The 27,433-nt window shown below is 39.2% G+C and overlaps 1 protein-coding gene across 6 annotated transcripts in view; it reads left to right on the plus strand.

The window, feature by feature from the left end:
• Nucleotides 1–27,433, plus strand: part of CTTNBP2 (cortactin binding protein 2) — a 442,954-nt gene that overhangs the window by 329,107 nt on the left and 86,414 nt on the right. For all 6 annotated transcript variants that reach the window (XR_002340261.1, XR_002340262.1, XM_021078653.1 and 3 more), the window contains one exon: nt 25,397–25,621. Coding sequence is in view for 4 of the 6 variants with exons in the window: in XM_021078653.1 (XP_020934312.1) it covers nt 25,397–25,621 (225 nt within the window). In the remaining 2 variants the exon portion in view is untranslated. The remainder of the gene's footprint in view (nt 1–25,396; nt 25,622–27,433) is intronic.

The following is a 27,433-nucleotide window of genomic DNA, read 5'->3' on the forward strand; positions in this document are numbered from 1 at the left end:
GTTACTGTGCTCATCTTTCTCGTGGATAAGACACCCTGATAACTCATTGTGCTGTTCGTGGGGGCTCAGAGGGAGAATCACTCCTGCAAACACTATTCAAGTGCAACTTCATCCATCCCCTGGGGATGCAGACATCCATCCCTGCATGGGAGCTGGCCCTCTTGGGTTCAGAATTCCACCTAAGGATATGAACGTCATAAGCTGTTTATCCTTTTATTGATGCTGGCAATTATCTGAAGAGAGTAGGAAAATTGGAACACTGTTGTATAACTTTGAGGCATTACAAGGGACACCTCTAAATCAGTAAAACCGGAACCTTTTGCTTGTGTAACTTTTGAAGGGCCAGAATTATTTTGATCTGGGAGGATACGTATACCCATCCTAATACTTTCCATGTGGACCAAAGAATTCATGTATACCTGTTCCCATGGTGAAAAGAAAATAGAACAAATTTAGAATCTCATCACTTCTTTTTTTTTTTTTTTTTCGTCTTTTGTCTTTTTAGGGCCTCATGTGCAGCATATGGAGGTTCCCAGGCTAGGGGTCAAATCCGAGCTGTAGCCTCCAGCCTACGTCACAGCCACAGCCACAGCAATGCCACGTCTTGGACCTATACCACAGCTCACGGCAACGTCAAATCCTTAACCTGCTAAGTGAGACCAGGGATCGAACCCGCAACCTCATGGTTCCTAGTCAGATTTGTTTCTGCTGCGCCACAAGGGGAACTCCAAAATCTCATCACTTCTTAAAAGCAATATACTTGATTGCTCTAAATGAGATTTCTCCAAATGTTAAGATATAGAAATTTAGGATCAATACCTTAAAAAGTAATATTTGTTTATTTTAAATGTTAAATTTATACTTCTTTAATAAATTGACCCAGGTAAATCTTCCCCTTGAACTGTGTACTTACCTTGCATTCTTACAACTTAGCATTGTGATTTTAAATTGCCTCTCATGAGGAAGAGATTAGTTTGTTTAGCTTTGTGCTTTATATAGTTTTCTAACTAGAGAAGATTGCAGAAATCTTAGGTAGAGAGGTAAAAAGGAAACTAGCATAAGTTCCTGGTTAGTTCAGAATCAGGTTGTCTTTTCTGTCCTTTTGGAGGTATTGTACTGTGGGTTCTAAAGTCCTATCACATATTCTTAGCCAAATATATGTATGAAAATACATTCTAAAGTCAATATATTTGACTGGTTGAGCCACCATTTAAGATATTTATCTATTTATCTAAATGCATTTCTTTCGATAGTTTATATGGCTGAGAGTAAGCTGTGTGCGGGATTATTACTGTTGAGCTTTTTTCTTCCAGCTGGAAATTGGCTCTTTTTTTTTTTAATGTATATATTTTTTTTCTTATTTTGATTGCCCTGTGGCATACGGAGTTTCCTGGACCAGGGGTCAGATCTGAGCCGTAGTTGTGACCCCTGCTGAAGCTACGGCAATGCCAGATCCTCAGTCCACTGTGCCAGGCTGGGGATCAAATCCACTTCCCAGTGCTGCAAAGATGTCACTGATCCCACTGAGCCACAGTGGGAACCCCCAGCTGGAAATTTTTAGTCAGAAAGCAAAGCTAGTCATTAGCACTATTCAGTACTAACACTACTGATGTATGTTTAAGTTAGTTCATAAAGAATTCATTAAGCGCTTATTGTGTACTTAAGCTCAGTATTCATGATAAACATAAGTAGAGGCCAGTCTCTTTTCCCTTGTTTATACCCTAGCTTAGGAGGAGAGAGAGAGGAGAGATGGACTTTCAAGCCAATAGCTATGATGTGGTAGAATAGCAAATGGTCAGTCAGGAGGTATATACAGAATATGGTGGTGGCACAGAGAGAAGGGTTTCAGCACTGGGGTGGTCAGGAGAGGCTTTACAGAGAAAGACAAACGAGAAACCTGGTCTCACTGGAAAAATACAACTTAGCAGCTCTATACACACAGGCATGAGATAGCAAGGCGAACTAAAGGCCTTGTAAATAGTCTTATAGTTGGAGCTTGTTTTAAAATGTACCCAGGATTTGTTTTAATCAGACACGGTGATGCTGGTCATGATGGAAGAAGTTTTTATACTCAGATCCTGAGAACTAGGAGGCACAGCATTGCCACCCAGGGCCCCATGGGGAGGCGCCAGGATCAATTTGGAGGCAGAAGGAGAAAGGATGGGTAAAAGCCTTTATCATGGCTTCTGTATAAGGAAACAGGAAGGAAGGTAAGCAGGCTTAGTATTGACTAGTTTAAATTTCAGAGAGCTCCAGAATGTCAGGACTGTCCCTCATTGTCTGATGCTTGGCTCTGGAGGGATTAGGCCAGGGGACGGTGACTTAATGTGGGAGAGTTTGATATAGGAGGGAGATAAAGGTGGGGGAGGGATGGGGCATGGGCTGTAGGTTGGTTGGTTTGCACATGAAAGTCAAATTTGCAGAAGAGTAATTTGCTATCTGTAAGAACTGGGAACAGTCTCCCTCTAGTCAGTGAAGCTTCAAATGCTAGAACAGCAAGAATACAGAAAATAAGAAAATGTAGTTGATACAAAGCTTAGGAGATGAAGAGGAGGAGGGTGGGTGGTAGTATGTGAAAAAGGAGAGGAGAGAGATTAAATCAGCTATACTTCGATTTTAAAAAAACTAAAAAAAATTAAAAACACGAAAGAGGAGTTCCCGTCATGGCGCAGTGGTTAACGAATCTGACTAGGAACCATGAGGTTGCGGGTTTGGTCCCTGCCACTTGCTCAGTGGTTAACAATCCGGCGTTGCCGTGAGCTGTGGTGTAGGTTGCAGACGCGGCTCGGATCCCGCGTTGCTGTGGCTCTGGCGTAGGCCGGTGGCTACAGCTCCGATTCAACCCCTAGCCTGGGAACCTCCATATGCCGCGGGAGCGGCCCAAGAAATAGCAACAACAACAACAACAACAACAAAAGACAAAAGACAAAAAAAAAAAAAAAAAAAAAAAAAAAAAAACCACGAAAGAGAGAATAAGGGGTCAGCTCATGGAAGAACTTGATGAAGGTTTGGACTGTTTTGAACTAGTAACACACTCTTGACAGATGTTGAGCATCAAAGTAATACTATCAGCCTACATTTCATGGTAACCCTTCTTGAGAGCAAAGAGGAAGATGGATGGGAGAGATATTGGATCTGGAGATGTGGGACCAGGCAGGAGACTGTTGTGAGTCCTGGGGACAAAGATGACAAGTGGCTCGAGTATGATGGTGGCTGGGTGAGGAGGAGGGACCCACTGAGAAATATTTAGGAAGTGGTAGCGATCAGTGATAAGACTTGACTGATGAGCTGTGGGAACGAGAGGGACGTGAGAGTGGCATCTGTTGGCTCTCAGATTTTAGATGAGTTGTCAGGAGGTGGCGCCCCCCCACCCCTCCCCACCCCACAGGGAGTCCGAAGTCAAAGGTGTTTTGTGGAGAAGATGAAAACTTCAGTTTGGTACTTGCTGATTTTTCTGAACTTGAAAGACCCAGGATAATTTGCTTAGTGACTGTCAGCTTTAAAGTTCTGCAAGAAGTAGTTTTGATCACAGAGTACTGTTTGTAGTAGCTTAAAGATACAAAGAATTAGAGGGAAGACAAAACAGAGAATAAATAAGCTTAGGGAGGGGCGAAGAAATAATATCCTTTGAGAAAGATAATAAGGGAACAAAATTTTGAGAGGACGTGGGGCAGCTGTGGGAGCTGCGTGTGTGTGGGGGGGGAATGATCACCAACATGAAGAGAAAAGCAAGTCTGAGTGCCATGAGGGAAGGAGAAGGACGGGTCAGGAGCTCAGGGAAGGTTTGGAATCTCCACCATGGATGAATAGACCTCTTTCAAGCCAGTATCACTTGCTGACCCTACAGTAGTCTCAGCTCCTTGGGCCCAGGTAAGTTTGGAGACTTCAAATCTGTATTGGCTTTAAAATATGCTGTTGGTGCTTCAGCACAGCTCAGCCTCCTGAGAGACACAGATGACAGATTCCAGGTCCATCCAAGCTAAGGGCTAAGGATCAACTGAGAAATAATGACTTGAAAAAATAGGAGCATCTTGAGAAACACGAGCTCCATACTGGATGGAGAGGAAAAATGATTGGGGAGCGGGAGGTGAATGGAGGGAGAAAGGAGCCTCTGGGATCTTGGTATAGTTATGATGAAGGTTAAGGAGTGAGGATGCTGAGGGAGAGTTCTGGTGAAGACTGTTGGAGCAAAGGAAATTAGGAAATCATGAGCCTGAGTCTTTCTCTTATTCTCACGATTCAGGCCTCCTGGATAATGGCCAAGTTCTCAGTGAATTAGGGGCATTGAGGTCTTAGAGAAGCCATTTTTTTGTTTTATCTTCCTCTAAGTATTCAAATTTAAAATGAAAGTGCCCTAACTGAAAAATATTTCATCCACAGTTAGAATTATACCTTATCTTACCCTGAGGTTCATTACTTCAAAAAAAAAGTCTTCCATGTGGAAACATCATTAGCCTTTTCCTAGCCAAAAAGATTCTTTGATCATTTGGTCATCTAAGCCATTCATCCCCAAAGGGTAGTTTAAATACAATTCCTGGTACCATCTTGTGATACCAAAACAGTGATTACTTTTTCGATCCATTCAGACTGAGAGGTATTTATTTCCTGAGAGGAGCAGGCCGACATCAAGCCAAAGAAGAGTGGTGCTGATGCTGCTGGTGGGACTTTGTGATGATGGAAGAATGAGCCAGCACTATTAGAGAATCATCAGCACTTTGATGGCTCTAGTGCCTCCCTGGGCCCCTTCTCCCTCCAAATCATGTATCACTCTGAGGACAGCATTCCAAGTGGCTGGGATGTTTCAAGTTCTCATTCTTTACTCTTATTTTCAAATCTAGCTCTTGACACTTGAAGAAGGGGAAGAAAAAAGAATACCGCATGTGTGGTGTGTTTCCTTGTATCTCTGGTCCTTTCATCCAGATATGGGTGCACGGGTTTGTTAATCCTAGGATGGATTCTTAGGATATCATGGTGCTGATGAATTGCTTGATCTTAGAAGATAATCCATGCAGCACTTACTGTTGGCCTCCTAGCATGACTTGGTGGCTCAATAGAATTGTAGCAGAAGCACTGTAAGCCAGATCACCTGTAGAGGGGCGTTTATTTTGTTATTATCCTCCTGGACATAAAGAGAATTTTACGGTCTGTTGCGTACTCCATATGTGTTATGTGTGTGTTTAAAAAAATCTGTTATTTTCTGGGGTTATTTTAATATTGAGAAATAAAATTAAGACTAGTACTACATCAGCTTCAAAATGAATTATTTTGGAAATGGGCTATTGCAAGCTTCTTCCTTGCATAAACTGATTTCTTTTTTTGTCATTTTGGTGGACTCTTCTGTTGATAATGTTATTTATGTGAAATGGAGTAGAAATTGTTTCTTGGGATGCCAGGCTTAATCTCAAGGACATGTTATCCTTTACTCAAACACAGCCGAGAGTATCCATGTGCCTGGTACCAATATTTAAAAATCAACTATACAGGCAAAGCCACCTATACATTTGCTGGCAAGCATAGTATTGTTCTAGAGGGATCTCCTAAATGCAGGGCTGTAGTGAGGCAGCTTGGACATCTGTCATCATACCTCATCTGGACCCTGGCAGCTCCTCTTTTATAAATTCTGGTGTGAGTAAGGCCAGTCACTTGGAGTGTAGGGCTGCTGCTACCAGGGCGGTGGATATGAGTCCTGTCGGGGCTTTGATTATAGCACAGGGGCAGTTAAATTGTACCCAAGTCCTTTCCTGCTGGCTTGCCAAATGGAGAGAGAGAGAGCCACTTGGAGCCGTGGCTGATCGAGCATGTGCGGGTGCCCTTTGCTGGTCCTACTGCTCTGAGGGGTATGTGTCTTCTGGGAGTCTCATAGCATCCTCTGATCTTGATTCATCATTAGATGAGAAGGAACTGATTGCCTTTAGTATGAATGATGGTATTGTTGACTTGGCTGAGGGACTGTGACCACAGGCTGGCTTCTCTTTAAAAAACACTTCTGCCCAACTGACCCGAGTTTTAAGAACTGACAGGTTTTTGGCAGAGGGGGGCAACCTCGGTCCCATCCTAACTAACGGTTATTTTTGCTGTCTTGGCGTCATCCAGGAACACTAACGGGAGGCTAAGGATATTAAAGGACAGAAGCAGATGCCTTCAATGGCTGCTCCATGATCGAGGGGGTGGGAATGGCAGGGTCCTGATCTCCTTCCTGCAGCAAATTCCGGCGAGCGCTGTCATGTGCCACCTACGCAGAAGAGTAGTGTCAGCTAGTCTGAGGCCCCAAAGGCTTTCAGTCTTGAGCTTACTTTCACTGAGAAAGTGGGTGGCATAGCTTGGAGAAGAGAAAATGGATTCTTGTAAGAATAGACTTAAAAATCTAGTTCAGGTTTACTCTTTTCAGAAATTGATCATAGCCAGTCAGAAATCACGTTGGAAACTCAGGAAATGATTACCATTCGTCTTGGCCTGAATTCCTTTGGACGAGACGCCACATTTTCACTGTTCCATAATGTGTAGCACATGTTTACAGTATTCTGTAATTTATTCTCTAGTGCAGACTATTTTAGATACACTCTCCTCCCCACTCTGCTCACAAAGCAGAATAAAGAAGACAAGGGCAGCTGGTTACTGGAGAAAAATGGCCTGGGCATAGCCATTGCTTGGTGCATTCTGATTGAGTAAATGATGCAATGTGGAAAAAAAAAGTCTAGCAGAAACAGAAAGAGTTGGGCATTCACCAGTGTCAACCAACACAAACGGGCCTATGATAAATGACCTATTGAGTTTTATGTTAATAATACCAAGCAACCTGCACACCACAGTCAGCAGTTTATAAAGCATTTTCATAGCTGTCCTTGTGTCAGAGGCAGTGAAGGAAGACACAGTTGCATGGTCTGAAATGGATTCTTACCTGGATCCTGCAAATGGCTCTTATTCTGCTGAGGTATGCCTGTCCCTTGAACAAGATCAGCTCTCCACACTTAGCTTTTACCTGCTTTGTCCCTGACTCTGACCTGAGAGAAGCTAGGGGTGTTGGACCTGAGGTTTGCCATCATCTGAGGGGCATGCCAACCATCCTTTATTTCCGGCATATGGTGAAATTACCCTCCAAGGACCCTGCTTTCTCTCAGGGCTGCCCAGTGGTCTCTGTGGCTGTCAGTACGATCCTTTTCTGGCAGCTGCAGTGGTTTTCGGGTTTGCCACAAGTACTAGCAGGAGGTACGTTCTTTTAAGGACTAGGGAACATTTAATGGTGGTCCAGTTACTGGCAGGGTTGGAAGAAAGACTGCTTTCAAATCGTGGGCATTCCTTTTCCCTTGATTGTCGTTGATATGTTGTGAGTCATCTTCAGCTGTTAGAAGGTGAGAATGTTCAGATCTTTCTGTGCCTGTTTTCCAGATGCTCAACAGTCCTTGCATTGGCCAGTTACTCCTCAGTGGCCAAGGCTGGTTCTGCAAGGAGCTGGGAGGAGGCGTAGCACCGAGAGGAAAACGTCACCACCACTCTCTCTTTATGTCCCCGGGAATTTTATTTTTAACTGAGCCAACCTATGTTTCCTGCAGCTATAAAAGGGACCATATTTTAAATTTTTAACCGCAACCTCTGCCCACAGAAATTATCTGTTACATTGTCCCCAGGAGACAACACTGCCTTTATTTCTTTGTTTTCCACTTTTTAATTTTTTTGCGTGGGGATGCTTGTATTAACACTGTTCCCACACCCCCTACAGTTTCCACATTTTTTCCCTTGAGTCACAAATAAGTAGGCATTTCCGGAATTATCATATTGGTGAACTACATTATTCTGAAATACTGAAATCTTTCAGGGAAGCTACCTTGCTGTCTCTCGAGGTTGGTCTGTTTGTTTGGATAACTACTTGTATGTTCTTTTTTGACCAAGTGTTTAATGTGGTCTTGTTTTTCTTGTTACAAGTCAAAAGTTCTAGATGATTAAAGCCAAATCAGAACATGCTCCCGTTTGCAGTCATGATAATGTGAAAAACATGCAAGTGGGGGAAACCCTGTTTGAGAATTTTCAGAGCAGGAATTTGGCCCAGCAAACATGCAGACAGTAGGGGCCAATTCGCTGCCATTGTGCTTGGTACAGGAATATTCAGTCCCCAGAAGTGGTCATTGCTTTCCTAGATAATATTGGAAGCCCAGTTTTTTAAACGGAGGGCTTATTTTTCAAATACTAATTTTAAAATAAGTGGTCAAGGAAAATATTACTTTACAGAAGCCTTATTTTTCAAACACTTATTTTAGAATCAATGATCAAGTAAAATTTTTACTTTCTTTTTAATCATCAGAAGCATGTTTTCTTCTAAGTCATCTGTTTACCAACTGCTACTGTTTTGTTAGTTTACTATATAACATAACGAACTTTGATAGGTATTTTGACAAGTTTATAACTTACATTAGAAAACGTTTACGAATTTATTCAGTATCTAGAAGTTTTAGAAAACTTAGAACTTCGGCAAATGAATGGTGTGTGTAATTTGTTATTTTAAGGCTACAAATAGAATATTGACATGTTGACTATAAATTTCCTGTGAACGTTAAAAACACATCCACTAAGGGTAAAACTCATAGCATTAATGGCATAAAAGTATCTCCTTTCTCTAAATGGGTGCTTCAGAATACATCCTTTGACTTACATTAGAACTGACTTCATGTGTGAAAGAGTGGTACTGAAATAGGGTTCAGTTGTATTTTGTTCCAAGTCTTTGTATTTTTCTTAGTAATCCTTTTTTAAAAAAAACTCGCAAATATATTATTATTTATTATTTCTATTTTCTATTATTATTATTTATAGTCATGTGTTTCTGGGAGTGTTAGATGGCAAGTTTATTTCTATCCGCAGGCATGTGGATTCCGTTTTACTGCACGTGCAGCATCTCAGGTGTGCATGCTCAGTGCCTGGCCTTCTGCTACACTGAGGTGTGTCTAGAATAATGGACTGTTAGGAGCACAGGCCTTTTCCCTTAAGGAGTATGATGCAATCAAAGAGGTAGAGTAGTTCTAAATGTGTGGACGCACACATGAACCCAATCGCCCAGCATACTAGAAGCTCGAAGCTTCTCCTGGAGCTCTAAATAACATGGTGACTTTGGCACTGGCCTCTGAATCCCAACTCCACATTTCTCTAATAAGATAGCCTGAAGGATATAAAAATACACAAAACCATACAAGCTGAAAGGAGCGTCATCATTAGAAAAATGATAGCTACCGTCTATTAACATGTGTACTATTGTTCAGGCACCCAGCCGAATGCCTTACATGCATTATTTCATTAATCCTTCCAAACAGTAGCAGCAAATCCCTGGGTTCGGTACTGTATTACCTTCATGTAACTGGAGATGGCCAACCCAGGGGAGTGATGTAACCAGCCTGAGGTGCCCTACCTTGAAAGTGGCAGAGTCACTATTCAGATCCATTTTGCCTGGTCTCTGAGCCTGCTCTGAACTGTTGTACTCCTCATATCCTGAAAAATCAAGGCATATCTTCTATATGGAATGTTTGTGTGACCAGACTGAGGGACATACGAGGACGAACTCACTTCCCGAGTCCTTGTGATGCTATGTCCAGGAGGTGGACCTGTAACATGGGAAGAGCCAGCCAACTCCTGCCTCCTTGGATTTGGAGAGGCAAAGACAGGGAGTTGCTGCTTGACATCCCTTCTGTGACTATGAAGGTAAAACATCAGAAAGCAGCTTGAAGCAACAACTAGAGACCTGCCTGGGCATCAAGGCCACTCCCTGATACTCTGCCAGGATGAAGGATGACACAGATATTCCCTCATATCTAGTGGGCAGGCTCAGCCAGAGACTCCTTGTCCCTAACCCTCAGGGTAGAGGGCACCTAAATAGGTAGGACCCATTTTTCTTACAGGGGCTGTGGCTCTGAATTCCTATGACTCCTCTCACCTGAAAGGAGGACTGCAGTGTAAATTTGCATCGGTCTGCTCACTGACTCCTGATGTGAGAGAAGCATCTTAATGAGAGTAAAGATATTCGGGAGGATTCTATGAGCACTGCTTATGGATCAACACTGGATTAGCTGGGTTGACTCCTACAGGCCTAAAGATAGAGTTAAGCAGAAAAAAAGAAAAGAAAGAAAAAACCGTTAAGGCCTATGAAAGATTTTGCAGCATAGAAGAAGGAAGATAATGTTTCAAATGCAGAGGAACAACCTACATCTGACAAAAATTAGTATGAGAAACAAGTAAATTATAGAAAGTGAATTTTTAGATAGCATCTGCTTTGTGTCATAAAATTCAAGGAAACATAGGCTCTGAAGTGAGACAGAATGGTGGGTAAGCCGTATTGTGATGAAGAGGCAACTGGCTGCAGAGAAGAGGGAGAGAAAGCATAGAATGGGCTGTGGATCAATCTTGGAGGCAGATTGCTAGAATTAGTCCTGGCTCTACTAGTTCTAGCTGTACAATCTTGGACAAGCCCTCGCCCTCTTCTGGGCTTCAGTGTTCTTATCTGTAATGTGAGGACAACAGTACCTGCCTAATACGGTCCTTAAGAGTATTTAAGATGCACTAGGAAAATTAAACTAAAAGAAGTAAGAGTGACAAAAATCAACACTATAAAAAATTGAGTCCATACCAAGTTTAAGATTTCCCAGAACTGAGAGGAAGGGATTAAAGTGACAGAATAAAAACGAAGATACATGTATGTGGAAGATAGAGAATGGAGATCCACTGGGAGGAAAATGGGTGTTCCTCAGAGTAGAACAAATGAAATGGGTGCTGTAACCACAATGTGGTAGAGTCTTTAGATGAAAAAGCTATATGCCAGGAAAGACCAGCCAACACCAGAAATAATCTTAAAGGTTGCTTATTAATTTTAAGGTTAGAGAAAAAATTGATTTAATTAGGCAGAAAAGCAGGAGGTTTACCAGAGGGGGAGAAAAATCCACCTGGTACTGGACCTGTACCTGTGCACTTTTGAATACAGGAGTCTTAGCATAGCCCCTAAGAATGTTCTTACCCAGAGAAAGCACATGTATGAAGGAAATGTAATTCATCTTCAGATTAGCAAAGATATAAAATATTCCCACCCAAAACCTGCTTGAAAAGTAAATGATCTAAAGATTTACCCAGTTGGGAGTTAGCATAAAGATAATTAAGTGTGGAAATAGTGGTAGAAAAATGTAAAAAAAAGAGCAAGAAATTGGTTATCTTAATCCTTGACTGGGGCATCAGAATACTTAGGAAAATATTGATAGACTTATTGATTGTGTTGGGCCAGTGCTGAGTGTTTGCAGAGTTACACAGATGATTCTCATGAACATCTAGACTTGAGAACTACTGCTTTAGCGATTATAATCAAGATAAGGTACCTACTATGCACAGATAATTAGTAAAGTGGGGATATTTCCAAAGATTTGTCAAAAAGATTCCTTTATTATCAAATTTCTGCTATGGGATTTGAAAATGGAAACCGTCTGTAATATATGAAAGCAAATTTTAATGAAAAGATTCTTTTCCGATAGCAAGAGTTAATTTTATGAAAAAGTCCTCTTTGCTCAATTGTGTATCTGATTTATACATAATTTCAATCAAAATTATCATTGCTTTAATTTTTAGAAGTTGATAAGTCTGAATTTCATCTAGCAGAATAAGCTGTTAGCAAAGAAATGTTTAGAAGTCGATACTATGAAGAATTATGAATAGAAAGATAAAACAGAATGAAAGATTCAAAAAGACCCAGCATCATAGAGGTAAGGCAATTCATAATAATAAAAGGATAGTTCTATCCATGGTATATTTGTACCACATCTTCTTTATCCACTCTTTTGTCAATGGGCATTTAGGTTGCTTCCATGTCTTAGCTGTTTTATATATAGTGCTGCATGAACATTGGGATACATGTATCTTTTCAAGTCATGGTTTTTCTCTGGATAGATGCTCAGGAGTGGGATTGCTAGATCAAATGGTAATTCTATTTTTAGTTTTCTGAGGCATTTCCATACTGCTTTCCTCAGTGGTTGCACCAATATACAGTCCCACCAACAGTGGGTTCCTTTTTCTCCACACCCTCTCCAGCACTTATTGTTTGTAGATGTTTTGATGACAGCCATTCTGGCTGGTGTAAGGTGGTACCTCATAGTAGTTTGGATTTGCATTTCTCTAATAATTAGTGATGTTGAGCATCTTTTCATGTGGGTTTTTTTTTTTTTTTTGGCCATCTATATGTCTTTGGAGAAAAGTCTGTTTAGATTTTCTGCCATTTTTTGATGGGTTTTTTGTGATATTCAGCTGTAGGAGGTGTTTATACATTTTGGATATTAATCCCTTGTTTATTGCTTCATTTGCAAATATTTTCTCCCATTCTGTAGCTTATCTTTTCATTTTGTTTAGGGTTTCCTTTGCTGTGCAAAAACTTTCAAGTTTAATTAGGCCCCGTTTGTTTATTTCTGTTTTTATTGTCATTATTCTAGGAGGTGGATCAAAAAAGATATTGGGGCGGTTTATGTCAGTATTCAAACTCTGTTTTCCTCTAAGAGTTTTATAGTATCCAGTCTTATATTTAGGTCTTTAATTCATTTTGAGTTTATTTTGTGTGTGTGGTGTTAGAGTGTTTTAATTTCATTCTCTTACATGTAGCTGTCCACTTTTCCCAGCACCATTAGACATGGAAGCAACCTAAATGTTCATCATCAGAGGAGTGAATAAAGAAGATGTGATAATGGAATATTGCTTAGCCATAAAAAGAATTAAATAATGGCATTTGCAGCCACATGGATGGACCTAAAAATTATCATACTAAGTGAAGTTAGACAGTGAGAGACAAACATCATATGCTATCATCTTATCTGTGAAATCTAAAAATGGATACAAATGAACTTACTTGCAAAATAGAAACAGACTCACAGACTTTGGAAAAACTTATGGTTACCAAAATTGACAGGTGGGTGGGGGGGAACTGGAGATTTGGTATGGAAATTTTCCAAAATTAGGTTGTGATGATGGTTGTACCACTATAAATATAATAACAGTCATTGAATTTAAAAAGATAGTTCAATCCAAAAACATATTATAAATATGTATGCAACTAGTAACAGAACCTCAAAATATATGAAGCAAAAATTGACAGAATTGAAGGGAGAAATAATTTCATAATTATAGTAGATTTTAATCTCTCTGTAGTTGATAGAACAATTAGCTTATAGGAGAAAAAACAATAAAAACATAGGAAGTATGAACAAACTATCAACCTCTTTAGTTAATTGATACTTGTATTCAGTGACCTCAAGAAAACTAAATGAGACATCAGTAACAGTAAGCTATTTTAGAAAATACCAACTATCTAGAAACTTTTGAAAAAAAAAAAAAAACTTTGGGTCAAAGACAAAATCACACATTTGGAAAATAATTTGAATTGAATGGCAGCAAAATTAAAAACACCAAAATATTTGAAATAACAGCTAAAACTATGTTTAGATTGAGAGTTTTAAATGCTTGTATTCAAAAGGAAAATGAGCTGAAAATGATGACCTAAGATTCTACTTTAATAAACTACAAAGAGGAGAGCAAAGTAAACACTCGGTAGAAGAAAATTTTTTGTGGTTGTTAGAGAGCAGTAAAATGCAAAACCGACGACAGAGAAAATTAATGAAACCAGAAGCTGACTTGTTGAAAAAAATCAGCAAAATTGACATATCCCTGGCTAAAATGAGCAAGGACAGAACACAAATCACCAACACTGGGGACAAAAAAAAAGAATTATCACTTACATATCCTACAGATACTAAAATGATATTAAGTGAATACTATGAACAACTTCAAAAACCCAGATCAAATAGTCACAGTTCTTGAAAAATACAACTTACAAAACTGATACAGGAAATAAAAAATCCACGTGGCTCCATATCTATTTTAAAAATTCACTACCAAAAACTTTCCCCAAAGAAAACTTCAGGCCCAGATGATTTCCCTAATAAATTCTATAAAACATTCAAAAAATAAATAATACTGATACACATGAAACTTTTCAGACAATACAAGAGAGGGCATCATGGCCCAACTCATTTTTTGAGGTTAGCAGGATCTTAATCCCCAAACTGAGAAAGATACTTAAAAAATAAAGAAGAAAAATATAGAAGAAAATATATAGACCAATCTCCCGCATAGCTACAGATGCGAAAACGCTACTGCTGGTGGGAATAAAGTTGGCACACTCTCTCTGAAAAGGAATTTGAAATGTATTTCAAATGTCTTCATTCTGGTGAAGTATGTTCCCTCTATGCCCACTTTGTGGAGGTTTTTTTACATCATGAATGGATGTTGAATTTTGTCAGAAGCTTTTTCTACATCTACTGGAATGATCATATGGTTTTTATTCAGTCTGTTAGTGTGGTGTATTACATTGATTTGTGGATATTAAAAAATCTTTTCATACCAAAATGTTTGTATTTTTTTTAACCCAGTAACACTGCCTTTGTGCATTTTTTTTTTTTTTTTTTCTTTTTAGCCTCACCTGCGGCATATGGAAGTTCCCAGGCTAAAGGTCAAAATGGAGCTGCAGCTGCAGGCCTGTGCCACAGCAAAGCCAGACCTGAGCCAGGTCTGCAAGCTACGCCACAGCTTGCCGCAGCTTGTGTCAATGCCAGGTCCTTAACCCACTGACTGAGGCCAGGGATCAAACCCGCATCCTCATGGAGACAGTGTCATGTTCTCAACCTGCTGAGCCACAGTGGGAACTTCCTGCTCCTGTGAATTTAATAAGTGTTCCCACAGGTTTACCTCCAAGTATATTAGAACAATCAGAAGCCAAGTGATAAACAATGAGCTTCTTTAATATGTTGGGATTCATTTATGGAACACCATTAAACATTGATATAGGAAGTTCCTCTGTGGCACAGCGAGCTAAGGATCTGGCATTGTCACAGCTGTGGTGCAGGTTGCAACTGTGGTGTGGATTTGATCCTTGGACAGGGAACTTCGACATGCTGTGGGTGTGCCAAAAAAAATGATTAAAAAATAATGATACAGATCACTGAAATAGGACACATTTAGCAAATTAACTGAGAAAGGTTACTTAAAACATATTTCCTGAAGTCCTTTAACTATTTTTAATACATGCTTCAAAAAAATAATTTGTAGAGTACCAGGCAAACTTAATTGTAACTATTTTTTGATGACTGAATCATGGATTTGTTTCCTTTCTTCCTTTTATTCTCTTTTTCCAAGATTGGTGAACATGTATTATTTAAAAAAAAAAGTAAAATAGTTCAGATGTGCTTATAGATTTGGATACTCTTATTTTTTTTTTTTTTTTCTGTCTTTTTGCTGTTGTTGTTGCTATTTCTTGGGCCGCTCCCGTGGCATATGGAGGTTCCCAGGCTAGGGGTCGAATCGGAGCTGTAGCCACCGGCCTACGCCAGAGCCACAGCAACGCGGGATCCGAGCCACGTCTGCAACCTACACCACAGCTCACGGCAATGCCAGATCGTTAACCCACTGAGCAAGGGCAGGGACCGAACCCGCAACCTCGTGTTGAGTACTAGTGCCTCTTTTAGAAATTTAAAATTATTTTCTGATGTGAAAAGTTTGTTATTGAGCCATAGAGAATGATCGCAGTAATAGAAACTATTACCTCTACCAGTCTTAAATAAGTAGTTGGTATATGTGGGGAATTCTACTGGTAACTCATTAAGCTACAGAGATGTGAAAGATGTGGTTTGCACTGCCTAGTAGAGGTAAATATACAGCTAATCATAGCAGCTGACTCCCTGGGGCAGAATTGGCAGGTGGGTTTACCTGTGCTCAGTCCTGATTGATGGGTGGTGACTGCCTGGAGAGATGTATTCAGACAAACTGGGAGGCCGTTGCTGGATTCATCTTAAAGTGTGCTGCTGGTTTAATACTGTATCCTCCAAGCAAGAGAGCAGAACAGTGAGGCATCATGTGCCATTGCTGACCTAGTTAGGGAACAAAGGTAATCTTATTTTTATAGGTAAGCGTGGGCCCTGTAGCTGGCTGAGGATGAGCACTGAAGGGTGTGCTCAAGGTGGTAAGCAGCAGACAAGGTCGAAATAAAGGGTCAGGAGATTACTTTAGGCTCTGGCTTCTGTGAGATCAAGCCATGTCATAGATTCTGTTAAAATAGTCTATATTTCTGTGAGTAAACTGGTAGTTTATTAAAGTATGACTTTCAGATTTTAGCTTCAGGAAGCAAATAAATCTAAGCCAGTCTTGACATGATTCATGATATTCATCATGTGTATTGCAGTATACGGGAAGGACAGGTATCTTTGTTTCCACACATACAGGTTATTCTGTCCTTGAGCAGTTAGATGCTGTGCAGCGAGGGTGAGGGATGAGAGTGGGAAGAGAGAGCAAGCAGGGAAAACTTGCCTCTTGTCTGACGTGCTCCTCCAACACCACAGGGCAGGTCATGTGATGCCACGACACGTTTTCATTTCTGTGCCCTGTGTGTGTCTTGCCACATATAAACAATGTCTGAAATGTGTTCACTCAACTGAACTCTTCAGAATTTTTGGCATTTCATTAATATTCCAGGAAGTTATATTTTGTTCCTGGCCAATGAATTTCTAAGCTTCTGTCATCATTAGAAGGCAGTGACTCTCCAAAAGATTTTGTAACTTTTACTTCAGCCGTTTCACTCTATGCAGTCCACTCAGCCACTGTGTGTGTGTGTGTGTGGTAATGGTGGTGGTTGAATGTCTAAACTCCCTCCTACAATATTCCATCCCTCTTAGAGTGAGAATGAGCTCTGAGGACCATGGCATACCTCTGGCTTTCCATTCCTTTTTATTTACAAGTAGAATTTTTTCCCCTTCTTAGAAGAGCTCCTTATTTTTTAAATCTTGGTCTAGGAGTTCCTGTTGTGGCTCAGTGGGTTAAGGCCCCGCACTGTCTCTGTGAAGATGCGGATTCGATCCCTGGCCTCGCTTAGTGTGGGTTAAGGATCTGATGTTGCCTTGGCTGTGGCATAGGTGTCAGCTGCAACTCGATTTGATCCCTGGCCCAAGAACTTCTATGGGCCGCAAGTGTGGCCGTAAAAAGAAAAAAAATCTTAGTCTGCTGAAACTCCTTAGCACTAAGATAGCAATTTAGAACTAGGTTGATAATTTTTTATGTTGACTGTCTAGAAAAATCTATGTGTTTTCCACCCCTCTTGATTTTGAATAACAGTATTTCAGGGTTTGAGAGGAGCATAGTGGTTGAGGAGCCAACTGCCGTCCTGATTTTTGAGCCTTCTGCACCTCGTTTCTACCATTTCACCTGACGTTTGAAACACAGCAAGAGACAGATTTCACTCCAATCCAGTGCGACTTACTGTATCTTTGGAACAGTTTTGACGCTTAAACATTTCTTACTATAATGGCCGTAATTCTGTTCCTTAGGAATCATGTAAATAGTCAAATACTTCTTTAAACAGGAAAAGACTTCAGATACTTCAAGAGTGCTATTGTGCTGCCTTAAGTCTTTTAAGCATCCCTGTTTTCTCTTTCTATTCCATTCTGTCTTCAGGTCCTTTTTCTATTGATCATTCTTTATATATTTCACTCAGAAAAACCCAGTGGTCCAGGGATTGTCTAGTTCTGATAAGTTCTTTCCTCTTAATTAATGAAGCCTGATTTTGAGTTCTGGTTTGAGGTATACGGGAAGGACAAGGTTCATTTCATGGTTCACTCCTTGAATGTAGTGTTGATTGCAGCCCCTAAGTGTTTTTTCATACTTGCATCTGTGTTTCTAATCAAGAATTGACTCACGTATTTCCTGCAAAACTCCATCTTGCTAGATTGGGCTCATCACTTGTACCATGTTGTATCCTTAGCACCCATGGTAGTGGCCCCTGTATTGAATAGGCTAGAGCTGAGAACAGAATTCCTCTGTAGTCTTACAGTTAGATATGTATTAATGATAATTTTTAAAAAAAATTTTATGTAGTTAGTGCCTTTTGATAATGTGCTTTTGCAGAAAAGCATATTTAGAAACCGTTTTTTAAATTGAACTATATTTTCCACCTAAATGATATTCTGTGAAGAGTCGGGGAAAATACATTTAAGTTTGATTATATTATGTTAGTCTATGGTCAGTAACAAGTATTATAGGGAATATGGAAAACTTAACTATGTGGAATATTGCATATTTTTGTTTTTTAAACTTTTGTTTTATTGGTTTGAATAGTGTTGTAAACAATACTTTTTTTAATTTTTAGTTTTTATTTATTTATTTATCTTTTTAGGGCCGAACCTGTGGCATATGGAGTTTCCCAGGCTAGGGGTCGAATCAGAGTTCCAGCTGCTGACAGCAATTCCAGATCTGAGCCACATCTCTGACCTACACCACAGCTCACAGCAACGCCAGTTCCTTAACCCACTGAGAGAGGCCAGGGATCAAACCTGAATCCTCATGGATACTAATCGGGTTTGTTACCGCTAGCCACTATGGAAACACCTAACCCATTACTTACTTATTTATGTATTTATTTATTATTTTTATTTTTTTATTAGTCAAATGAATTTATCACATTTATAGTTGTATAATGATCATCACAATCTAATTTTATAGGATTTCCATCCCATACCCCCAGCGCATCCCCCCACCCCCCCAACTGTCTCCTTTGGAAACCATAAGTTTTTCAAAGCCTGGGCAACAGTATCTGCTCTGCAAAGAAGTTCATTGTGTCCTTTTTTTCAGATTCCACATGTCAGTGAAAGCATTTGATGTTGGTGTCTCATTGTCTGACTGACTTCACTCAGCATGATAGTTTCAGGGTCCATCCATGTTGCTAAAAATGCCAGTATTTCATTCCTTTTGATGGCTGAGTAATATTCCATTGTGTATATGTACCACATCTTCTTGATCCACTCCTCTGTCGATGGTCATTTAGGTTGTTTCCATGTCTTGGCTATTGTAAATAGTGCTGCAATGAACATCAGAGTACATGTGTCTTTGCAAGTCATGGTTTTCTCTGGATAGATGCCCAGGAGTGGGCTTGCTGGATCAAATGGTAGTTCTATGTTTAGTTTTCTGAGGACTCTCCATACTGCTTTCCACAGTGGTTGCCCCAATTTACAATCCCACTGGCAGTGTACTGGGATTCCTTTTTCTCCACACCCTCTCCAGCACTCCTTGTTTGTAGACTTTTGGATGATGGCCGTTCTGGCTGGTGTAAGGTGTCACCTTATCGTGGTTTTGATTTGCATCTCTCTAATAATGAGTGACGCTGAACATCTTTTCACGTGTTTCTTGGCCATCCGTATGTCTTCTTTGGAGAACTGTCTGTTTAGATCTTCTGCCCATTTTTGGATGGGGTTGTTTGTTATTTTGGTATGGAGCTGCAGAAGGTGTTTATAAATTTTGGAGATTAATCCGTTGTCAGTCGATTCACTTGCAAAGATTTTCTCCCATTCTGTGGGTTGTCTTTTCGTTTCCTTTAGGGTTTCCTTTGCTGTGCAGAAACTTTGAAGTTTGATTAGGTCCCATTTGTTGATTTTTGTTTTTGCTATGAGTACTCTAAGAGGTGGATCTGAGAAGATGTTGCTGTCGTTTATGCCAGAGAGTGTTTGGCCTATGTTTTCCTCCAAGAGTTTTATAGTATCTGGTCTTTAATCCATTTGGAGTTTATTTTTGTGTGTGGTGTTAGGGAGTGTTCTAATTTCATTCTTTTCCATGTGGCTGTCGAGTTTTCCCAGTACCATTTATTGAACAAGCTGTCTTTTCTCCATTGTATATGCTTGCCTCCGTTGTCATAGATAAGTTGGCTGTAGGTGGGTGGGTTTAATTCTGGGCTTTCTGTCCTGTTCGACTGATCTATATTTCTGCCTTTGTGCCAGTAACCATACGGTTTTGATGCCTGTTGCTTTGGAGTATAGCGTGAAGTCCGGGAGCCTGATTCCTCCAGGTCCATTTTTCTTTTTCAGGATGTCTTTGGCTATGCTGGGTCTTTTGTGCTTCCAAACACACTTTAAAGTATTTTGTTTGAGTTCTGTGAAAAATGTCCTTGGTAATTTGATAGGGATTGCATTGAATCTGTAGATTGCCTTAGATAGTATAGTCATTTTGATAAAATTGACTCTTCCAGTCCTAGAGCATGGGATGTTTTTCCATCTCTTTGTGTCATCTTTGATGTCTTTCATCAGTGTCTTAGAGTTTTCAGAGTACAGGTCTTTTGTCTCTTTAGGTAGGTTTACTCCTAGGTATTTTATTCTTTTGGATGCGATGGTAAACGGGATTGTTTGCCTAACTTCTCCTTCTGCTCTTGCATTGTTAGTGTATAGAAATGGGGTTGATTTCTGTGTATTAACTTTGTATCCTGCGACTTTGCCAATTTCATGGATGAGGTCTAACAGTTTTCTGGTAGAGTCTTTAGGATTCTCTAGGTATAGTATCATGTCATCTGCAAAGAGTGGTAGTTTTACTTCTTCCTTTCCAATTTGGATTCCTTTTATTTCTTTTACTTCTCTGATTGCTGTGGCTAGGACTTCCAAAACTATGTTGAATAGTAGTGGTGAGGGCGGACATCCTTGTCTTGTTCCTGATCTCAACAATACTTATTTTTGAAATCTCTTCTAGTGTTCCAAAATACTTTAGTCATAATTACAAAGTACTTCAAAGCATAGGCTTTGGAGTAAGACTGCCTGGGTTGAATACCAGCTCCCGTTGAAGTGACCTGGGGAGAGTAAGCTAATCTTTCTAAGCTTCAGTTAGCTTGTCTATAAAATGTCACTTTAAAAACTGGCTATCTCTGGAGTTCCTGTCGAGGCTCAGCGGTTAACAAACCTGGCTAGCATCCATGAGGACGCAGGTTTGATCCCTGGCCTCACTCAGTGGGCTAAGGATCCTGCATTGCAGTGAGCTGTGGTGAAGTTTGCAGACATGGCTCAGATCCCGCGTGGCTGTGGTGTAGGCTGGCAGCTCTAACTCTGATTGGACCCTAGCCTGGGATCCTCTGCTGAGGGTGCAGCCCTAAAAAATAATAATAACAATAATAATAATAAAGAAAATGGCTATCTCTTGGACTTTTAGGATGAAATGAATATTAAACACCTCAGTGTTTTCAGTAAAATTTATCTTTTATTGGTATTTTTAATGTTAAAAAAATCATTCCAGCTTTTCAGAAGATAAAATAATTTTAGTTGTATAAGTTTGCCAATATGTTTTAAAATTAATTGGTGATAGGTTTTAATTTTGACCTACAAGGCAAGTTAGGGTTTTTTCCCTAAGAGAATTAAAATACTATAGAAAAAGATGAAGAGCTAAAGTACTTTTCCTTTTATTATTACTAATCAGGTCCACCCTAGTTCATTTGATATTCTAGAACAATGAAAGCCAAAAGTAGGAACTCCGTATCTGTCAAATCCTCTATTAATAATAACTGTTTTTATTTCTTGCTTCTGACTTTCTCATGATTCTGTAAAGCTTCAGATTCTGGTGAAATTATGCTTTGACTTATCAGTGTAGCTGGGTTTGATTTTTTCCTAAGAATCTGTTTTCATAATTATAGTTAGTCTGTGTCTTCATAATGACTCATTTCCCTGAAATGCATTTCATTCTCAAGTAATTCTGATGCGTAAACCAAGAAGTTATCTGCACATTCAGCTCTTCCTTTTTTAGGGAAAAGCCTCTTCAAACCCAGAATGATAAACATTTCAAGTCCTTTTTGGTTACAGGGCCTCCCTAAATGTTAATTCTTCTGTATACTATTGAGCTGCCCTTATAAAAAGTAATATGATACATTAAAAATCAAGTACTCAGGGAGTTCCCACTATGGTGTAATGGATTAGAATCTGACTGCAGCAGCTCTGGTCACTGTGGATGCCAATCAGATCCCCAGCCTGGTGCAATGTGTTAAGGATCTGGCATTGCTGCAGTTTCAGTGTAGGTCACAGCTGTGGCTCAGATTCAACCCCTGGCCAAAAAATGCCATATGCTGTGGGTGTGGCCATAAAAAATTTAACTACTCTGTTACAAAGAAAGGTGTGCAAAGAAAGGTGTACTTCTTATAAGAATGCTAAAGAGGAAGTAAAGAGTAATAGTTGAAAAATCAGAACTGCTGCTTATAGCTTTAAGGATATAAAAAATTCATGTTGAATATATCTAACATGTATAAACAAACTTCTATGTGGCCGTAAAATAACATTATTACCTGGCATTTCTGAAAACAGTCATGGAATTGGAGGTCAGTTTCATGTTAGTGGAGTACATGCAATCATCTTTGATTTTACCTGAGATTTCCAGGCTTTTAGGAACTTTTAACAGAAAACGAAATCGTAGTTGCGTATGTGCAAGCTGTCTTAGAGACAAATGAGGCTGCTTCATTGACCTCATTTTGAAAATGAAAGATACCAGGAAAAACTTACATAGTCTATTAGCACTGCTTCTTAAAAGAATCTAAGGTATGTATCTTGGATTTCATCATAAAGGTTAAGTGTCAGCCCATACTGGCAAACTAGATCAGTTGACAGTTTTATTTTGCAATCTTGTACACATGTAATTTTATTGTCAGCAGAAAAAAGTTGCCCACATTTAATAATGCCATAGCGTGATTAATAATTTAAAAGCAAAACCAAACACAACCCAAAAAAGAAACATGCAAAACTTTTACACTGGCAAAAAGACAAAAGGTGTTAAATATTTTCAGACTATAAATATCTATTTAAACTGGAAATAGGTCTGTGATATATGCATTTAACTCATTAATTTTAACCCATTTATCAAAAATCCACTCTGATTTAAGAATGCCTTGTATGGTTAAGAAATGTCTTGAGTTACTGCTACCAATATTCTACATCATAAGATATGTTAGCTATCTAAGGAGAAATCAGGTGATTTTAATTGGTTGTTAAAATATAAGTTACGGCAAGGGACCCAGCGTGATAAATACTGGATGCTGAAATGAAGACCAAGGTGCAGAATTTTCAGAAGAAATTTTGAAATACAGCTTTGACTTTTAAACTCCTTACTCACATCGAGAGTATTAAAAAAACTCTAATTTTGGAGATTAAAGAGAGAAAGATTTTTATGAAAGAGCTTTCCCCTGGAGAGAATGCTGTGCATCCTGCCCCATATAGTTGTTTCCCTTTATCTCAAGAAGAGTGTGCTTCAAGCAGACTATTCAATGACTGACTTGGTTTCTCCAGCAGGTCTTGGTGCTCTGAGTGGAAGTGGGGCTGGAAAAGCAGATGTTCTGTGGAAATGGCAGAATCATGTTTGCAGTGGTTATCTTGTACACACCCAGATTTTCTTTAGATGAAGATAGAGGAGTGTTTCCCATAGACTAGGTTGGGACATGGGCATCAAAAACTGGGAATGAGATTGATTCAGGTCCTGTTCAGTGGAGAGGTCTGGACAACATGGGACCAGCAAAAACAAAACAAAACAAAAAACAAACAAACACAGGATTCTAGATGCTACATAACATGTGTATGCAAGGCTGGCTTCGTGGGCATGCAAGCTCTATAATAATAGAGGGTGGTGCATTTAGAAGGGTCCCATACTTGGTTAAAGGGTATGCTGTTAGCATCTTGAAATTCTTAATAACTTTGGAACAAAGAGCACATTTTTGTTTTGTACTGGGCCCTGCAGGTTATGTCGTCTGTCCTAAATTTGCGATTTACATTGGGGAAACTGTAGAGGTAGGGTCCCTAGCAGTGGGAAAGGGGTGACTTTCTCAAATCACAAAGCACTTCATTGGAAAAGAGTAGGCTTTAAATATTTGCCACACCCAGTTGGTAAGACTGATCAATGGACTGAAGCAGTCAGACAGAATGCTTCTTTTTCCCTCACCTCCATCTTCATCATCATCTTCTACCTCTGGTTCCTTCCAACCCAGAGAGGACTAGAACAGGAAAGAGGGCGAGAAGAGTGGTTTTCTTAAACACTTCCTTCCCAGGTGATACGGATCCTAGTTGGGGAAGGAAGGCCATCATACCACTGAAGCTGGATATTCTGATATCAAGTTGAGACTTGAAGTGACTACAGGAACTGTGTTAGATAAAGGTAATCAGAAAAACCATGGGGGCTTTCCCAAGTTTTCATCTAGGGGTTGGGGAGGGAAGATGAACTACTACATTGAATACAAATTAAGAGAAAAGTAAAGGACAAAATGGAATCGCTTTTGAAACTGCATCTCTGCACTGATCCTCATTCAGTGTATTGATTATATAATTGGATTTGAAAAATCTAGAAGTACCAAATGCTTTTTGACTCATAAAACACTTTGACTTTTAAGTTTAGAATGATCCTCTGAAAGCTAGCTTAAACTTAAGGGTAGAATTGAACTTTTCTTAAATTGTATTTCCTAATATAATTTGGTAATTGGAAAAGAAATGTTGGATTTTCCCACTTTTGCATTTGTGTTTATCTACTTCTTGGCTTGCTGATGGTGGACTTAAAATGGAAAAAATTGAGTTGATCAATGCAGTTGCTTTTAAATTAAGGAAATGTATGTAATATTTCTTTAGAAAACATGTTTAACATTTTGGACAATTAATCTTGATTTATTGCAAAGTAATTTAGTTTTTCCACTGGCAGTGACATTAGTTTTTTCTAGTAGCTATTCCAAATGACCTGAGTTAGGAAAACGTTGCTTGTTTTCAATATATTTCTACTGCTATTTCCATTTTATGCAAAGGCCGTTGTATGCTAATTATAGAAAATTGCATCTAGTGCCAAGTGGATGTGGAATTAACTTTGACGCTGATGGACTGACATTTAAAGTGAAATGAGGTTACATTGTTTCCTGGGATTCTGTGAACTATATTTTAATGCCCTTCAGTGATGAGAAGACGTTTGCATCTTGCTAATTTTCTGGAGGTTTTTTTGTTTGTTTGTTTGTTTGTTTGTTTTTCGTAGTTGGTCACACTTGACAAAATGTGAACATTGTGATATTTTTAGACATAAAAAATTTCATGAAATACTTTCTTCAAATATTTTTATAAATTCTTTCCAGGTATACAAAACTTGTAGGAGATTTATATTTTGGGACTTAACTTGATTAGGATTATGTGAAATAATGAGTTCTATAAACATTATTTTGCTTATTTTTGAATTTTTGCTGAAAGTTATTTTAATTGTTGCTATTTTTATTTTAAATGAGAAAAGACTTCACCTAAAATTCAGATCCTTGAAGGAGTGGGCATCATGAGGAAAAAAAAAAAAAAAAAAAACTTGCAGCATTTATAATTTAAAAGACAATATTCTTAAAGGAAGAAAATTTGAAAGACTGAATGGGATGGCAGTTTGGTCAGGGTTTGGGGTCAACAGTCCCCTTATTTCTCACTCAGCACCTGACATTCCACAAAAGCCATTACAACAGTTGCATATACCATTTGGAACAGTAAACACAAAACCTTCATATAAATACCATTCTATATGTTTTCATTTCTTTCTTGAATTCATTCCTCTGATTTTGTTCTAGGCTCGCAGGAAGGAGGTATTTATCCAGGAACGGTATGGGAGATTTAATTTGAATGACCCATTCCTGGCACTGCAGAGAGACTATGAAGCAGGTGCTGGTGATAAAGAGAAGAAGCCAGTTTGTACCAACCCCCTCTCCATCCTTGAAGCAGTGATGGCCCACTGCAGAAAAATGCAAGAAAGGATGTCCACGCAGCTGGCTGCTGCTGAGAGCAGACAAAAGAAGGTATTGAGACTTTCAAACAGTCCTTTGTTGTCATGCAGTGTAGAATGAAGAGATCATCATTTTGTTTTGTTCTTAAATATTATATTTTCAAGAAGAGTTGGGATAAGGACTTAGAAATGCAAAGTATTTAAAAATTCTGGTTGCCCTTCTCAAATGTAGCTCAAAATAACACTAAATCATAAAAGAAGAATGACAAATTTTGTCCCATATAATGGTTACTGTGATGCTTTCATTAAAATAAGGATTTGGGCTGGGGGGGCTTCCCTTTTCTAGTGCCATAAGACATGCTTCATTGCTAGATGCCTGATCCAGTAATGCCACCAAAATTGGCATCCCCAATTTTATTCAGCTTCTGTCTTCAATATTTCTTTGCATTTAGAAATTATTTTTTAATTATCTTTTTGGAAAATGAAGATAGTGTGGGAATAGAATGAAAGTTTGCATGGTGTATGCAATCTCACAACATGTCATCTTGAAGTCCTGGTCAGTCTCAGTCTCACTTCTAGGGTCTGATGGCTGTGTCTGCTGCAGACCTCCAGGCTCCTGCTCACATGTGTTTCATATAAACCAACCTCCTCGCCCCTCCTCACCTCCCCCACCAACGCACACGTGTTTATTGCACACGAACATGTACTTCAAACAGTCCTAAGTGATAAAAACTTACTGGCATCAGCCATGAGGAAGTCGAAGTTTAAAATTTGGCCTTCCAGTATGCTGCCAAGACTACCTACTGCCTTTATTGGAAAAGAGAGTGAGGAAGCCAGAGAAGGTAATGATGTCTGGTATGATTAAAAGTAAAAGTAATATGTTCTTCCAACCATTTTAAAGCATAAATTAAAATGCTGCTTCTATTTGTCCTTTTCAGAAGACTTGTTATAGCTCACATTTAATACCTGGTTAACAATTAACCTGAATGCACTACACTAGATAAATATTGATGATACCGTCATTGGACACGTGGGCTTTTCCCCTGTAATTATATCCTTGTATTAACATATGGATGCCGGTGTTCTGGTATGGGTGTTGAATAAAAGCAAACATTTTGCTCACTGTGTCACATGGTAGAAAACTAAAGCACTGGGTAAAATAGTAGAGAAGAATAGAGGGCCTTCCATGCACGTGAGACCGAATCACACAGTTTGACTCTGGACTCTGCAAACCCTTTACAAAGCCCTGCAGGGAACCACCAAGGTCTCTGGAGCTTTTCAAAAATCCCCACAAACCACATAAGCAAGAGCCAGTGTATTTCAGCTGATGTCACTAAAGCTGACTTGTATTTCTTGGATGAGACTCATTTCAGTTATGTTCTTAACTTGTCAAATGAGCTATTTCATCATAAAGTACATCTGCTGGTTTTATGCTGATTTTATCAAAAATCAAGAAAATGTTTTTTATTGTAGTTTTCATTTAATATATAAAAATGTATACTTTCCTAAATTTTACTTCAGTTTTGCATTTTATCTATCACTTCTCTTGTAAAAGAAAATAAAAAGAAATTCATTTCGAGTTGAATCAAAGATTTTATTATCTAGTTGATTTTTTTTTTCTTTAATCAGCTTACATCCTGTTTGTTTCTGAATGACTGGATCATTTCCAACCTGGCTGGAAGTGAAAGGAAATTGTTTCTGTCCTATGGGTCCTGAGAGGCTAATATGAAATGAGCCAGTGATCTGTCTCCCACGTATAACAGAGATAGAGGAGTCTTTTATGGCCAAATTCACCGGCTGTGCAGTCTCAGCAAAGGGTCTCTCTGCTAGGCAGTGCTACCCTTTGTCCCTAGAGGATATTCTATTCCGGTAGATTGTAACATGT

The sequence above is a fragment of the Sus scrofa genome, chromosome 18 (genome assembly GCF_000003025.6).
Source record: "Sus scrofa isolate TJ Tabasco breed Duroc chromosome 18, Sscrofa11.1, whole genome shotgun sequence".
Lineage (NCBI taxonomy): Eukaryota > Metazoa > Chordata > Mammalia > Artiodactyla > Suidae > Sus > Sus scrofa.